The sequence below is a fragment of the Trachinotus anak genome, unplaced genomic scaffold (genome assembly GCF_046630095.1).
Source record: "Trachinotus anak isolate AG129_WGS33_773 ecotype Australia unplaced genomic scaffold, CSIRO_AGI_Tana_v1 ptg000025l, whole genome shotgun sequence".
Classification (NCBI taxonomy): Eukaryota; Metazoa; Chordata; class Actinopteri; order Carangiformes; family Carangidae; genus Trachinotus; species Trachinotus anak.
This window is the reverse complement of record NW_027273876.1, coordinates 5,701,469-5,718,182: the sequence shown is the minus strand read 5'-3', so window position 1 is coordinate 5,718,182 and position 16,714 is coordinate 5,701,469. Positions and strand designations below refer to the sequence as shown.

The 16,714-nt window shown below is 42.0% G+C and overlaps 1 protein-coding gene across 1 annotated transcript in view; it reads right to left on the bottom strand.

Annotated features, from left to right (window-relative positions):
* Window positions 1-1,927: 1,927 nt before the first annotated feature.
* The window catches only part of LOC139608506 (heparan sulfate glucosamine 3-O-sulfotransferase 3A1-like), a 30,309-nt gene continuing 15,522 nt past the window's right edge, over window positions 1,928-16,714 (bottom strand). Inside the window, exon 2 of the mRNA XM_071462348.1 lies at window positions 1,928-2,869. Coding sequence (XP_071318449.1) covers window positions 2,248-2,869 — 622 coding nt within the window. The 3' untranslated portion in view covers window positions 1,928-2,247. The remainder of the gene's footprint in view (window positions 2,870-16,714) is intronic.

The window sequence follows — 16,714 nt, the reverse complement described above, 5'->3', positions numbered from 1 at the left end:
CAAAAAGCCCGTAACTCAGAGTCTAAAAGCTGCCAAGCAGCTGCCAGGAGAGCCAAAATAAGACTTTCAGATTGCAAGTATCTTTAAAAATCCTCAGCGCCTCATTTTGACACTCTGCCCTGGAGGCTGGATGGAGATAAGCAGAGACAATATGTGAAGGTGTAAGAGTGGAGATAGGAAAGCAGAAAGGGGAGAGCTGTTATGGTTCTGCAGGAAGGTGAGGTTGTTAGATGCATGAGCAGCACTGTAATTTCTTTAATGTTCTCTCCTTAGTGATGTGGATATGGTATCCGATTACACTTATGCATACTCTGGTGAATACATGATTGAGGTTGAATCATTGCTAGGAAGAACAGAAAAATATATAAAGGTCAATACATATAACATCTTTTATTTTATTCAATGAGTGCCTTAAAAATCCCAACAACTTGAATTAAACAACAGTCAGAACAGTACAGTTAGATTGGTAACATAACCAACACCACCACCCCCCCACTCCCCACTCCCCCCTCCCCCTCCCAAAAAAAAAAAAAAAATCTATATTAGGTTCTTTTCTGATGCTCACACCAAAAAAAAAGTTGTATTTTGTGTCTTTTGAGAAACATCTGCTTTCAGAAAGTGGCTCACAATACAAGTAGACACAAATTAGGAACACAACTCAGGCATTGTTCTCATGCTCCCTGGGTTTAAAAAGACTTCCACACACACATTGCCTCGAGGCAAGGAAGGCCAGTGACATCAAGTGTATTCAATTCACAAGGAAGCATGTTGAGGAAATCTGAGTCACGGCTTGGGAGGGCCCTCTGGAGGTCTCCTCCCTCCACCGGAGTCGCTGTTGCTCGAATAATAGCGGGCGCTATCTTTGCCTGTAAATTCATTAACTGAAGGTGGGGAAACAATCCTTGAAATAACAAAGTCACAGCTCTTGAACTGAAAGCTAAGTGGAGACAAGTGTTCCCACACTTGTCCATGTATAGTAAATATGTATTAGAATGCATGGCCTGAAATTAAATTGAGGATAATGTGTTTTTAGTGTTCAGTATAAAACAAACAAAACTCTAAAAGGCATGGGGAGCATAATAATAAAAGAGCAAATAATCACTGAGGAGTTATTCAAAATACATACATACTGCTCGTGTACCTCTTGAATAAATACATTTCAAAAATACATATATTTTTATCTTTTCATATTCTTTTTGCTAGAAAATTTGAAAGCAGCTATGTATGTTTAAAATATGGCATTAAATCACTCAGTAAGAGCTTTTATCAAAAGCCCCAGAACTCAATGTGATTTCACCCATCTTCTTAAAGAAGCACTGCATACAATTGTACTGTCTCACAGCCAAGGACCTCATACTTCTTCAGATAGTGCAGGGAGACATGACGCAAGTCCTTCAACAGCTCAATTGTCTTCTCTTAGAGGAAAACACCTCCGTGATTGTGGACTTAGAGGCAGCTCTGATGATGAGAAATGTAACAGTGAAAGATTGCATATCTGGGGTGCCACTGAGGAGAGACTGGGCCTCTTTCTCTCCTGGAACAGCCACATATTGCTTAGGGTTAGTGTCGAGGCCATATTTCCACCACAGAGTAATATGGACACTTGCGGAGAAAAATATAAGATTTTAAGAATAAAGTGGTCATAGTTCTGCAAAAGTCATAAACTTCACATACTACAATATTAAGAAAATAAAGTCTAACAAGAAAAACGTATAATATTGGAAAAAAAGCAGTATTGCTATATTAACTAATATTTTGGTTGCAATATTCTTGAAATATAACATCTTTTTTTTCTTGTACAATTATCACTTCATTCTCAGTTTTTGAGAATACAATTATAACTTTTAAATATACAAATATTACATATATTATTAAATTATGTTGTATATTTTAGACAAAAAAATTAAATAAAAGGCACAATTTTATCAAAATAAAGCCTCAATGTTACAAAAATATTAAAATAATGGAATCCTAAATCTATGAGAAAGCAACATAATATTATGAGAGTAATGTTATCATTTTTATGCAAAAAACGTTATAGACAATAACAACCAAAATTTAAATTCAGTAAACCAGATTAAATAAATTGTAACTATCTGTCTTAATCTAAGTCTTGTTTCTATTAACCTTATGACTCTTTTCTTGAAATATTACAACTTTACTCTTAAAATCTTTTTTTCCTCCTCGAGTGGCCCTAATAGTCCATTGTAGTAATTCTCACAGTCCTTAGTGTCACAGGTAACACATTCAGTCATCCCAGCCAAAAAACCGTCCTGTCATCTGGTAGAACTTCATGTTGAAGGGCCTGTAGAAGTCCCGTAGCCTCTGCACCACCTCGGGGTCAATGTTCGGATGGGTCCTCCCTTTGGTTTTGCCCAGGCAGTGGGGCTTGCTGCTGCCCTCTGCCTTCTTGAGGCACGGGAAACCCTTGGTCTGGTTGAAGTAAAAGTGTTTGTCTGTGATGATCCTCTTGAGCCCCAGGAAGTCCTGCACGCGGCCCAGCTCTCCGGCCGGGTCGCTGATGAGACGCTCTCCGCTCACAAACAGGATCTGGTCCATGGGGAAGTACTGCAGCCAGTTGTCCAGGTGCTTGGCGTAGATGCCGATCTGGATGGCGCTCCACGAGGTGTCGATCAGCCCCGTAGTCCTGTTTTTGAAGGTGAGGTTCTCGAAGGAGGGAATGTCAGGCTTCTTAGACAGAGTCTGTGTGTAGTCTGAGATAGCCCTGGTGACGGGGTCCCTCACTACCACGATCAGCTTGGTGTCCCGGGACATGGCGGAGATCCGGGCCGGAGCCTCTCTGGTCACAAAGTAGCTGGGCGTTTTCTCCATGGTGATCTGGCCCTCCAGGGTTTTCGGCATCAGCTCCCTAAGAGGAAAGAAGGGAAAAAAAGAAGTGAGATATTTGTTTGACCTGCACCTCCGACTGACGCACACTGAGCAACTGACACAGTTGTACAACCTCTCTTATTACAATAAACACTACAACTGGATGAACTCAGGCTAAGTCATCAAAAACTCTGAATCCAATCAATCAAGAATAACACTGCTAACGGCCTGTTTGCACAAGTTTATTTACTTGATCTCTATCAGGTGTGACCGAATGTTGATTTGCGCTCAGACTCATCTCTGGATGTAGAGACATACTCGCCGTGATGGTATGCAGATGCTACCTTGAGCGTTCCTTAATGTTGCCTGAGGGCTTATGAAATCAAGAAAGGGGCTCCCAGGGGTGCATTTGAAAGGGGGTATTCTTCACTCTCATATGGTGCGAAAAGAAGAATGTCAATCTCTATACCCATACTATGGTAGTGCTGGCTATAAAATATTGATGCGCGAGTCGAAAGGCCCTTCCTTTTGCCTTTTGCAACAAATGATGGAAGAACATCAAGAAGCTGTTTTGTGTTTATTTAAATTATGATTTGGGGACTTGCCCTGTTTGTAGGAGTGCTTCTGTAGCTGTACTTGAGTAATCTGAACACACTACAGGCATATACTCTCTTTTATATGTGTTCACTTCCATGAAATTAAATCTTAGTGATGAAAGTTTATTTAGATTAAAAAAAAAGTTCAGCGAGGTGAACCCTGAGGAACCCTGGTAGATTTTATTCAGCAAAATTTCCTCATCTCCTCCTGAGCCACAAACTCACAAAAGAGATGTGAAACAAGCTACTCTATTTGGCCATGCCACCCCTCCACTCCCACTCCTCTTTCTCCACTTCCCTTCTGCCCACCCGCCTTCAGGACAGTGACTCTAAGCAAAGCGGGTAAAAGCAGCTCATGAATGATTAACGTGCCCTCCCCCTGCCATTTAGAGCCTCTGCAGAATACAGCTTTAAAATTCACCAAAGTACAGAATGCAGGCGTCAATTATTCATCTGCTTGGCTGGTGCTGCTTAAAGCGAGGACTGGCGCTGACAAAGTGGCCCGAGCTGCTCCCACGGTACACGCAGTTTTTTCCGCTTGCGACACAACTACTGACACCCTAAAGAAGGGAGGTCCTCCGAAATTTTTTTTGTAGACTGGAGAGGCCTCAGTACTCCATTCTGTTTATATGATCGTACAGTGCCAAGCACCAGCGTATACAGTACCATCAAAGTGCAGCTTCTGCTTACCAGCGTGCGTCTTTTTCTGATGTGATGGGCACCATTTTTCTGCCTTGCAAAACTGCTGGTAAACAATCATGCTCCGTTTAACATACACAGAGTGAGATGAGACAGGGGGTGCCGAGATGCTTGCCGAGGCCAAGCGTTACACAAACAGTGCGTTTCTAAAAGACACCAGCTGTCATGATGAATGTGATGGCTGGTTTCACTGAAGGCTTATCTCCAGCAAGTCCTGCAGAGCTAAACAACAAAATATATTCATGAAATACATTACAAGCTTAACTCTATGATACTGCTATGATTAAGGTTGGGGTAGGTGTAGGAACAATAATGACTTGTTTATGGATGAGGGAATGATCGTGGTCATGTTCAAAGAAACCAACTTCAGCAACGAACCTCGATCTCTTGAGCCAAAGTCGAACGTTTTCTTAACCCATCCCCCCATCTGACCTCCTCCTCCTTCTGTGGACTTTGTGGCCCTGTATTGACATCACGCTACTTTCCTCTTTTGATAATTAAACTAAAACCATGTCAGAGTCACAGTTGCTGAGACAGCACATGTGTGTCTTTCCCACTTTTCCCTGTGCTTGTTTCAGGCTTTAAAGCAGCTGCCGGTTGAGCTCAGCATATGAAGTGAAACGGATCTAAAAGCCATAAGTCAATACCTTCAGGCCAATGTCAAAATACATGCAGTTTATGTGGTTGAGTATCCCAAATGGATTCTCTCTCTGTGAGGAACAGATCACAGGGTCAGCACAAGGAGGGGGGGGGGGCACGCAGGAAGTGGTCGATAAGAGCAAGAGCAGCAACACAGGTACACTGATGTGTCGACATCCAATGGCAACATTGACCACAACCTGAACCCCCACCCCAAGTCCTCTCAGTATCAGTGACCTCTCTTACAGCTGTGTAGGAACATGGGCAGGGCTCCTTTCCTCTCACATTAGCTCTGCACCACTGCACCAAGAGTCCAGAGTGAGGCTATATAATGGTGCTCTAAAACAAACCCAGTGTCATTGGGGAAGGCTACAGCTACTAAGCTGACAAGTCAATAGTAAAGAACATGGGACACTAATTATTGATAAAAGGGGGATGTCTGATGCTGGTGTGCAGGTAGCCTTCCTGCCTATAATGGCAACATGCTGATTTGGGAACCACCAGACTTCTGAAACTGTTACACGGTTACAACTTTAGGATGCAAAAGAGAACATTATTGTGCTATGAAAAAGAAATGAGACTGTGCTAAAGGAAGCATCCATATTGATGGCATGTGGCGAGCTTGTTCTGTGCTCAATGAACTCACAGCGGTGGTGTGGGGTGGGCATTGGGCATGTTGGGGGGGGGTTTACAGGTCAGTGAAGTATGTCACATGGTGTGCAACACGAAGACAGGCATGTTTGGAAGTATGGAAGTCATAAAGCACTCATGTATTCAGGTTGATGTAAATTTTATAGTTATTGTGAGAATGGTTTCAGGTGCATCTGTGGCGATCAGTCATATGAAAAAGATACTGGGCACACCCCAGTTGTTGTTCTGTTAAATGAAACATGCGTACTAGGCCTTCAACTAATTATTTATTCTATTTATTATATATATATATATATATATATATATATATATTATTGTATATATTTTTGATTACATAAATATTCCACTGATTTAGCATTGCACCCCTATAACATTGATGGACTCAATAAAGTTTAATAAAAAGGATCACAATCAGTGCGGCAGCACCAGAAATAGTCTTTTTATTCCATACATTCTTCTTCCTTGTCAAAACCTGGCAGCCACATTACCCACAATGCAACAGTTGGGAGATTCAGGAATCTTGTGCTAGTAGCAACTTCAAACTACTCGCCTCAAGCAGGGATGAGAAGCGGGCTATGGAGATCTATCAAGTCCTTTTCTTTCTAACTCCACATCCACATATTTCCCCTTCATTTCTGAATCTGTTTGCTTCAGACCCAACACTGAGTCAAGTCACTTTCCTTATCAGGATTTGCGCAGCTCCCTACGGAGCCACAAAAAGCTTCATACAACTATTTCACATGTGCAGTAGTGCTCCCTGAGACCTGTGAACAGACTTTAATGTGTAAAAGCTGCAAAACTTCCCTTTAATAGACAGAATGTAAAAAATAAGTGAAAAAATGCCCATTATAGGTTACCAGAGCCTGAAGTGGGTTTGGATTGGACAAGAATTTTGACAGTGTCACTCTGGGCTCTTGGAAATTACAAGTTTTTCTTTCCACTAGTTTTTGACAATTTACAGACAAAATGATTAATCTGCTGATTCATTTTTTTTTATTAATCAATGATTAAAATAACTGTTAATTGCAGTCCCTATGTTGATTAATTTTCTGTCAATCAAGAAACATTTAATGCACATGATGTTATGCAAACAAAGAACTTCAGTTCTCAGCTTTTAAGTTTTTGCTGGGCAAAGACACAAGAAATGCTTGGTTTTAAAGTGAGTGAACTACACTGGGGTGTTTCTTTCCATTCTACAGCTAAAGCACACTGTGCTTTCTAATGAAACTTTATTGGCAGGGTAGGTGATGTAACAGATGACAAACCGTCCAAGTGCTTGAGATTTACTGCAGTTCCAGATTCTGCTTTGATGTCTTCATCGCGCTGCTAAAATACGACTCCCTAAGCACACTGATGCATGAAACACAGGCAGCGGGATCCACTCATGAAACAAGACACAGACCCACACCGAAATAAGAAACACAGCACATGAACCCTGGCCTACCTCTAAATCAAAGTCTCTGCTTTGACATGCAGTTAAGTGCTGGAGTGAAACAATAAAACATATTTAGGATGACTAAGAAGTTTAGAGCATCACAAACAAACAGCTTGTGTACATGACAAAACATAATACATGTTGTAATTGTACGTCATCCCATCTCATATGGAACCAACTAGCTGGAGAGAGATGCCAGGGCTCATTCAAGCAACTCTATTCCCTAATAAAAAACCAACTCCAATGTACACAGTAACGTGCAGTACATCACTCAATGCGTCCTTTGTAGGCTCGTCTATAAAGTAACCACATCGGGATAAAGGGCATGATGCATCACTGCTTTCATTTCCCTACTGAACAAATTTCACTCGCAAACCAACTCAACTCTGCACTCATATACAGGCTGTTACTCATGTCTGCCTGTTTTATAAATGGCAAAAAAAGTATAAATGCACCATAAGGTCTTATTTACTGTAAATCGGGTGCACAAATAATTTGACAGCATGACATATGAATCAGGGAGGAGTAAAAATAAAAACAAACTAACAAGCGATCAGCTTGGAATGGGCCGTTTCCTGGTGTTATCCTGGACCTTGTAGAAAGGGCCTTGGATTGAGGCCAATGTCTGTCAATTGACAGGAGTTGTAAAGACATTGAGGCAAGTGGGCATGAGTTCTGTCCACTTCTCCCCCACAAGCCTTTGATTCATTTTTCCTCTTGCAGCAGGGAGCCCTGGCAGGCGTAAATACACTCCCACAGTGTTCCCCTGCCCCTACCGTCAGATAATAATCTTGTAATTGGCTCAATATTTCTGCTGTTTGCAGGGGAAGCAAGGGCCAGCGCTGTTCTCGGCGTCTTGGACTCACCAGATATTTTCCAGGTCAGTGGATGCTGGCGGAGGTCAGAGAGACAGGAGGAGGAGGAGGAGAAAGGGGGGTGATTTAGAGTAATGGCTGCTGTGCGGTGAGGGGAAAGCCCACTCCTCTGAACTTGGAGCTTTACTGCTCTGTCAACCTTGTGCAGCAACACAGGCCTTTACCTGCCCTGCGGGCTGTAATCGCCAGCAGCACTGCCACACATAAGGACATGCAAGAGGAAACATATGAGGTGGGATCTTTGTGTGTAACAGCCTCTGCAAATTACTCTGGGATTCCCATGGAAACACTACTGAATGACAAAATGACATGTTTACTATAAACTTCAATTCACCTCCCTTAGTAATGATCACAGTTTTCAGGAGGGGGCAGAGAGTCGTGCAGTGCGGCCGCCTTCATCAGCTGAGGCTGGCTGGTGAGAGATCCAACTATTTATAATTCAGGGATTACAGATGCGAGCTCCCCAGCGGCACACAGTCCTGAACAGGACAATCGTCTATTTTATGACCCTGACAGCCTCAGTTCTCCAAGATGAGCCCACCTGACCTTTTTTTTCCTCCACTGGAGTTATAATCCACTGCACTGTGTCACCTTTGTCTGCACACCTGCACTTTACAGCTCTAAATCCTCCCTCCTCCTGGACAGTTAACTACCCCTCCAACATGGCTACACAGGATTACTGCTGTCTGAATCACAGTGCTTCCATAAAAATATTTAGCATCTCGTGTTTTCTGTTGTTAGGACATCGGATCAAACCAAGGACAGTCAGTGTGTGCTAGTTTGTTGTCCCTTCTATGACATGCCAAAATATCTGTCTGTTCCTGCTCCCTGGTTGAAGGAGTATGAATCACTGAAATCAAATGTTGTTGCCTTTGATTCTAATGAAAGTTTGGATGCTCTCAGCTTCCCTTTGTACATCAGTGGAAAGCTCTGTTTAAAAAAAAAACCTCTATTTTTATATTTATTTGATTATATTTTGGCGGTCAAAGGTCAGTGTGACCACACAAAAAACCTTTTTAGCCATAAGTCGCGACTACACACAGCAATTATGATAAAATTTCACTCAAATGTGACACACAAACACAAATATTTTATATGACTCTGGATAAACATGGATGTAACCTGAAACTACTCGGATTGGCAGAGGCAAACAACCGTGAGATGGTGATTCTTGTTTTAATTATTTTCATATCACTGATCAATTCTGACTCAATTCTGATTTCATCTCACTATCACACACATTTTCCATAACTTGCTACATAATTGGTCCAACGGACACTTGAAAATGGAACTTAAAAGTTAAAAGTTAAATGCTGTTGGGTTCTTATACAAACTTGGCCATTGTTTAAGGTTTTGTTCCCACTGCTTTGATCAAAATCATTTGCTATGATGAAGATGAGGGCTTTGGAGTCTATGCCTTGTATATGTAACTTCCAGTAGTTCTTTTATTCATGAATAAAAAGTACATTCTCCAGTAATTTGTAATTAAGACAAATGATCCAGGGTGAGCTCTTGGAGATACAGAGTGAAACTGGAGTGGTACATGGGAACTGTAGGAGGTCGGAAGCAATTTTGAGAGACGTACAATTACTAGATAAGAGCCGTCTATTCTTGGAAAACAACATGGGAGGACAGGGTCTACTGTTTTCCTCTGGGAAACGACAAGCTTTTGATAAAGAGTAAGTCGGAAACCCTGCATGACACTGGGGACGTAAGATACCAATGTCACTGTGGATGAGAAACTTCAAAAATGTCAGCTTTCAAATGACGGAAAATTCATTGTCAGATTGATGATTACGTATGTTTTAACGTTTGTGGTGGTTGTGTGTGGGAGGAGAGCCATAAATTAGACTGAAAATGGAAAGAAAAGTTTAAAATTGAACCTCAGACTCATTAATAACACAACTTTGTTCCTTTTAATACCACTTGGTATTAAAAGGAAAAGAGGAGTGGGAAACTTTGTGTAGGATAAACCCGGTGTCCTCCTTCAGGTCGAGATGGAGAAACAATAAGGAAAGTTAAGTCAACAACACGAGAAGACTGGAGAAAGTCAACAAGGGAAATTATACAACGCCGCGCAAACGTGTGTTGTCTATCCTCATCTGTCTTAAGAGTCAGTCAGGCTACTAGCTGGTGAAAGCATTCAGACACACACTTCTAGCCTCAAACACAAGGTTTAAGACTGTTGGCCTGTTGCCATTGTAATTCACCTCCATTGAAAGTCTGGCTACACTTGGAAAATTTCTGTTTTTTCATATGCACTCGAATATTAGAGACCTCATAAATAATGTCTGGACAGAGAAAATAATCAGACCTATGCGATTTGTTACTTGGTGAAGTTGATTATAAATGGAGCACAAGAATAATATTGTATCATACACTACAGTTAAAACATTTTTTTTTTTACATAAAAGCTCATATAAATAAATCTCCCTGCTGGACGCCCGCCTCACAACTGAACCTCTTTTTTTTTCTATACAACAACCACTATGTGATTTAGTAAAAAATTTATAGAGTTAGCTTTGCAGGATGTTCTTATAAATTTATCAACAGTGTTTTTAACAGAAGTCTTTTCTGTTTTTTTTTGCTCGGTGTAAGTCCCCGGTTTATTGCATAAGGGGGAAAAATACGCTTTATCTTTATGGCAACTTGCTTGTGAATTATTCACCCTCTCTAACTGTGGTGGAAGAGTGACTGAGGGTAGCAAAAAAAAAAAAAAGGCAGGACATATTCAAGCCATATGAAGCCTTTTAGACATCAAGTAGCAGAGTCTGCTGCATATCAGCATAGAAGAGGGGGTTGAGGTGAGGAGTGAAGTGAGATGGGTGAGAGTGATGAAGGACAGAAAGAGAGAGAGAGAGAGAGAGCAAAAATAGAAATAAGAAAGAAAACAAACACAGTCAGAAATATCCCATTTACAACTGGCATTTTATACGATTATGTAATTTTATCCCACAGTGGGACAATTCTGGCAAATCATAGAGGTGTTAAAGAAACTCCCAACTTATCCAAACATACAGTATTTGAGGGTGGAAATGAAGTCAAATGGTAAAATTACTCCATAAATCTGTTGTAAACATCAATCAAAGTTTACAGACGACTTCCTGGTTTAACTTTGACCTACCAAACTGGTGCTTTTCTTGTGCACTGAGGGATTATTACTGACATTTCTAATTTAACCTGTGAATGAAGTGGTTCAGATAATCTGGCCTGTTTACAACCTGTTTTTTTGGACCATGTGACTTCAATGTAACAATGTTGCTGTGTTCCCTGATTTCAGAAATAGCTGTGTCAACATAACCCATATGAATGACGGCCCAAAAAGATGGTGGAAAAAGGTGGTCAGATCTGTCGGAGATAGTCACTCACCAGAGTTATTACAATTCATCCTGAGGGGGACATGAATGTGCGTACATTTCATGGCAATCCGTTCAATAGTTGTTGAGCTATTTCACTCAAAAACCACAAATGTCAACTTCATGGTGGTGCTGGAGGAAAAAGTCTGGGGATCATCAAAGTCAGTAGGCTTCATACTTCTGGGGTGGATTTTGGTGAAGAATAAAAATAGATACATGGCTTGAAATAATTCCTATTCTACACCTCCCCTGGTGGTTTGAGCAATTGAGTTTTAATCTGTCCCCTACGCTGCCTTACTGCATTTATACCTGGATGTTGAAGTGGACAGGTGCAGGTTCACTGACACTTGACCTCTTGGATGCATTTCAGCTGTGGATGTAAAACGTGGTGAGAGTAAGCCAAGCGAAAGCCTGCGTCCGAATTAGCCGAGATGTGGAACCGATTGTGATTATTGCCTGGAGAGTCTGAAAATCCCACACAAACTGAGAGCAGCCAGCAGAGGCGAGGCTACATTTTTACATCTAGTGATTCATGTTCCATTAAACCAAATTACTATAAGACCTAACCACTAAATATAACCCAAAGAGGGGCTCTGTATTGTATCTAATGTCATCACGTGGGGTGAACTGTATGTCTCTGCTCTATGAGTGGATTCTCAGACACAGTGCTCGCATTACTTTTTCATATTTCTCTGACCCACTTGTTCAGAGTTACATGGAGTGTGAGACAGAGCATGTGGAGATGGCAACTTCAGTGGGATCAGCTTTGGCAACAGCTCTCTACTATTTTCCTTTCTGCCAATTCAGTTTTTAAGGTCTCAACAGCTTGTGGGAGATAAGACACCTAAACTTGGGCTTAACACCAAAGCTCATTTTCAAGGTATTGTGTTTCTTGAATGTTCGCTTATACAGTGAAGGTGGCTTCATTAGGAAATTTCGAGTGGCCTTTCTCTAGCTTGCCTTATCCTTTCTCTATAGTTTCCTGTATTGAAATAATCTGGGGGTTGGGGTGGGGGGGATCACAGAGAACCACTTGCCTCAGACGGAAACCATTTCAATGGGAATTTAAATTCTACATTTAAGCCTGATTTGAATACAAAAAAAAAAGCCCTGTGTCAAATGCTTGAGAGCAAAATTAAATGTGAATTTGTTCAGAGCCAAGTGGAAGGCTTTGAAGGGGCTGCTCTGCGATAATTACCCATGACAAAAGGCTAGGGGTTTTGTCTTTGGGACCATTACCATGGTGATTTTCAAGCTGCTGAAACATTCAATATAAACAGTTCAGGCTGCTGAATATGCCATATAGACTGTCACTTAGAAGATATCCGTTATGGGCCGCATTTCTGCTGGCACACGTCCCGCGTGCTCGTGCCTCCCCTGCTGCGTGTTGAGAGACGAAGCAACTCAAATATGAGAGCTCAGAAAAAAAAGACATTAGAGCTTATGATTTGAGAAAAAATATAAAGGCTAAAGTCTGATAATTTAAGCCCAGTTTCAGCTCATTTCAAGAACACGGCTGTAAAATGATGGGCTGGCAAAAAGACAATCCATCACACCCCCACCCTGTGCTTCTCTCTTTGCAGACTGAGACACACTGGCACTAGCATTCCTGAACATTTCTCCCTTTCATTGTGGTGATACTGATTTCACCAACAAACACTTAAAGCATTTGACATTGTCTCTTTTTATTAGGGTGAAACCTCTTCCATCTTTGGTGCATGCTGGTTTACTGTACTTTTCGTTTTTTCCTGTTGAAGATTTTTGGGCTCTTCGGTCATGAAACTGATTCATGAGAACACGCTGCTGCTTTCAGATATTCTCATCCATTCCTCTCTTTTGTTCTGAGGTCGGAAACATTACTCTGCTCAGCTTCAGTCCACAGCTCTTCCTCTAGGATCTAATATGTATTCCAAAACGCAGCCTATTGAACACAGTCTTGTAAAACCAGAGATGGTGCTTTCATTATAGTTATCAGTGTGAGGAAACGTGAGTGGACTCAAGAGGGTGTTCTCACAGGCAGCACAAAGAGCGTTTGGTTTTTAAACTCTCTGCGAAGTGCTTAAATTGTAGTTTATTCACTGAGGAGTAATTACTTGAGCTAAAAATGCATCTACTGCAATAGATGTGTGTCTGTTATCATATGAAGTTAAACCCAGTATCATTCTTTTTTTTCAATGCAGTATAAAGTATATACTTATCAAGTGTTGCTCCATTAACCAACCCTACTATAAACACCCTGAGACGAACTGTAGCTTATTTCAAACTCTCAACACATGAACAATCACCACTTCTTAGCTATCTTTAATCCTGAGCATTTTTGGGGAGGGGGGCTGGGGGCTGCATCTGTTTTCCATTATACTGTAAGAGACAGAGCAGTTCAACTCGCTATGGTTCCTGTTTCACCAGAACAGTTGATTAACATCCAGTAGGGCGCTCCTGTGAAAATGAGTGACTTACTGACCTGGTTACCTATAGGGAGAAGCATTTAAGGAGGTTTCACTGTGGTGCAGCATTTACAGTAAAGACAAGGCAATTTTTGTTGAAAAGACCAAATCCAGCATTGCATTAGACCATCTTTCAGTACGACCCTGACCTCTGTCATTGATTGGCTCCTAGAAGATGGAAATATATGTGCATTACTAGGGACTATTTTCAGCTGCAGATTAACACCCATCTGGTGCACTAGTGAGTGTTTATGGCAGAAGGATGGGGTGTGGGGAAATTGATTCAAGATAAACTACATTCCCCATGTTCATTATAATGAAGGAACATGTCACCCAGTGTAATAGTGTGGCTCATAGATGTGTTTTTAATAGATTATGAACAGCAATGGAGGTCTATAACACAGAGGAATGAGCTCTATCAGGCTTTAGCTACACACACAATACTTGTTAGTTGGATCATTTCATTGTTGGTTTTGCTCTTTTTATGGAATTTATTGACAATAAGAAACATATGGAATATTACCAGCCTTATCTTTCAACAAAAGGTGAAGATAGTTGTTAATCTGTGGAAAACAAAAAGAGATATAGGGGGATTCAACTCAGGGGAGTGAGACAAGAAAAGCTTAAAGGAGGGAGGAAGAATGAGGAAGAGCTGGGTGTGGCGGTGACTGTGCTGTAAGTGTGTGTGTCATTGTTAACGACACTATAAATTTGAATGTGTTTGTCACAACCAATAGATGAAAAGCTTGTAGAGAAGGTGTCATGTGCATCCTAAAAACCAAAATCTGATCCAGCGAGTGTCTGCTTTAATCTTCCACAATATTTCGATCTCAGACCCACAAAACAGGTAAGGATATCAGTGCGACTGATAATAACACAGTGGCATAGCTGCTTTCCAAATCAAACTGCACTGTACCCCCTCCCACACACACACACACACACACACACACAATTAAAGTAAGAAGTTGACAGGTTGAAAGCCCAAGTCTGAGTCTCGTTGGCATACTTCTGAGAGCTCTGACTGTAAACCGCCTGGGATTTTCTAAAATAGAACAACTTCTGAAAAGGAGTCATTGTTCTGTTCAAATGCAAGCATATAGAGATGCCAAAATTAGTCAGGTAGTATCTAAGCCAACGGAGCTGGCAGATCGTTTCGCTGTGAACTCAGAACATCATTCTGCTTTACTCTCAGACACCGTGGACTACCACGCAGCAGAGAGCTGGTGTCAGTTTCAGCTGCCATCCCGCTGAATTGCATTACACTTCTTACTCCCTTACAGTACTTTGTCTCAGGACCTATAGGCAGCAGAGGGCAGGAGGCAGTAAAACATAATTTCCACATGAAATTCGAGAGGTGTAACATAATGAAAGCCAAATATTTGACAGTTAACTTTAAACAGTTTTAGGTGCACATGGAGTCAAGAGTCTAAGTTTACCTAGCTGAACAAAAACTTAACAAGATATCCAAACAGTGCTGCACATATGCAACACATACAAAATCTGCAGGCTCAAGTTTCTGTTTAGACTGAGTAAGAGGGAGGGGGGAAAAAAAAGAAAAGCAGATAGACACTGTGAGGAGAGTGCAGAGAACGATGGGGATAAGAGTCAAGCATCAGGCGGACAGCAGTATCGGGGAGTGTAAAAGTGATTACACTGTCTCCAAGCCCTCTTCCTCTCTGTCTACCGCCTTTCACTATTTCATTTTCTCCCTCCTCCTGCTTCCCTCCCTCCATCCTTCTACTCGCAAGCCTCAGAATACAAAGCGCCTGGCACCATCACATCGCTTTCCTCATCTTTGTGCCAAGCCACAGCAAGAGAGAGAGAGAGCACACCAGCGAGCTCGCACCCTCTCCGCCGTCCTGCCACCACAGGAGAAGCAGAGAGAGAGAGAGAGAGAGAGAGAGAGATGGGGGGGGGGGCAGAGATTAGCATGTATGAATGCTCCCTCTTATCGCTTCTTTTGACATCAGCTCACTACAAACGGGCTCACACAATCTCTGGCTTTTTTTTTTTCTCCTCCTAGCTTGTAGTGCCATAGAGACACAGCCAGAGGCAGATGAAGATTATGTTCGCTTGCTCACATCTAGGAGCTTTAAATATTTGATAGTTTTTTTTTTTTTTGCTTCTCCTCTTCTTAAAGATCCTGGAGAATAAATAATGAGTTTGGTAATAACAAGTTACCAAAATGATTTATGCTCACCAGAGATGAGAATGAATGCAGTTTGGGAAGGCAGGCAGGGAGGAGTCAGGGTTAAAGACATGGTCGAATGCATGATTTCCATTTTGCGTCCCTTGCATTATCCATTAAATAAATAGCCCGGGGAAAATGGAACTTGGTGCAGCTCATTTCTGTCGAGGCAGCAGGGCCATGCATAACGAACAGGTGACGTTGAGGTGTGTGGGGTCGCCTTGCTATCAGCACCAGTTGCACAAGCTCACGGTGATTGTAAGCAGTGCCAGCGAGGTGGGGCATGATGAAGAACAGGTTGTTGCTGAAAGAAAAGGTGAAAAATTACCCACTGTGGAATGTCACAGAGGCTAAAACGACACCGAATGGCTAACGAGGGGGCCAGCGGTTGCCTGGGGCTGGGCTGTGACCCAGAATTCAACAGACCCCCAGTGAGAAACCAGGAGGCCCCATCGCACTTGAGCTAAACTGGCCGCACAACAGGAAAACACCTCCTCTTCCTCCCCAGACTGCAGAGAGGTAACTCCATCTGGGAAGCTGGATTCAGGGTGCAAGATAATATGAAGTGTAACGGAGAACTGCGGCGTCTGACGAGCCGCTGACAACGTGCTAATGTTTTAGCCTGTCAGCTCTTGTGAGCAAAGACGGATGGTTTTAGAAATAGAAAGTAATTACAGGGCAAAACCTCATTGTCGGGGTTAGGACCATGTGAATAGTGTAGTGGAGGTTTCTGTTTTTCTCTCTGCTAAAAAGGGCACTCTGTCAAAGCTGGAGAAGAGAGCAGAACACTGGCACAAAACCACCAACGCAAATGATGCTCCTTCAGATTTAGCTCATTTGCCACATCCATGAGAGATCTCTTTGATTTTAATTTTTTATTTTCTGTTGTTCTGTTCCCCTGTTTGGGAAGGCCAGTTCAACACAGGGAACTTACTCCGGATGGGCCCCCCTGATGCCACCCACCCTATGTACAGGCACGCAGACCAACCAGTAAGAGCTGCC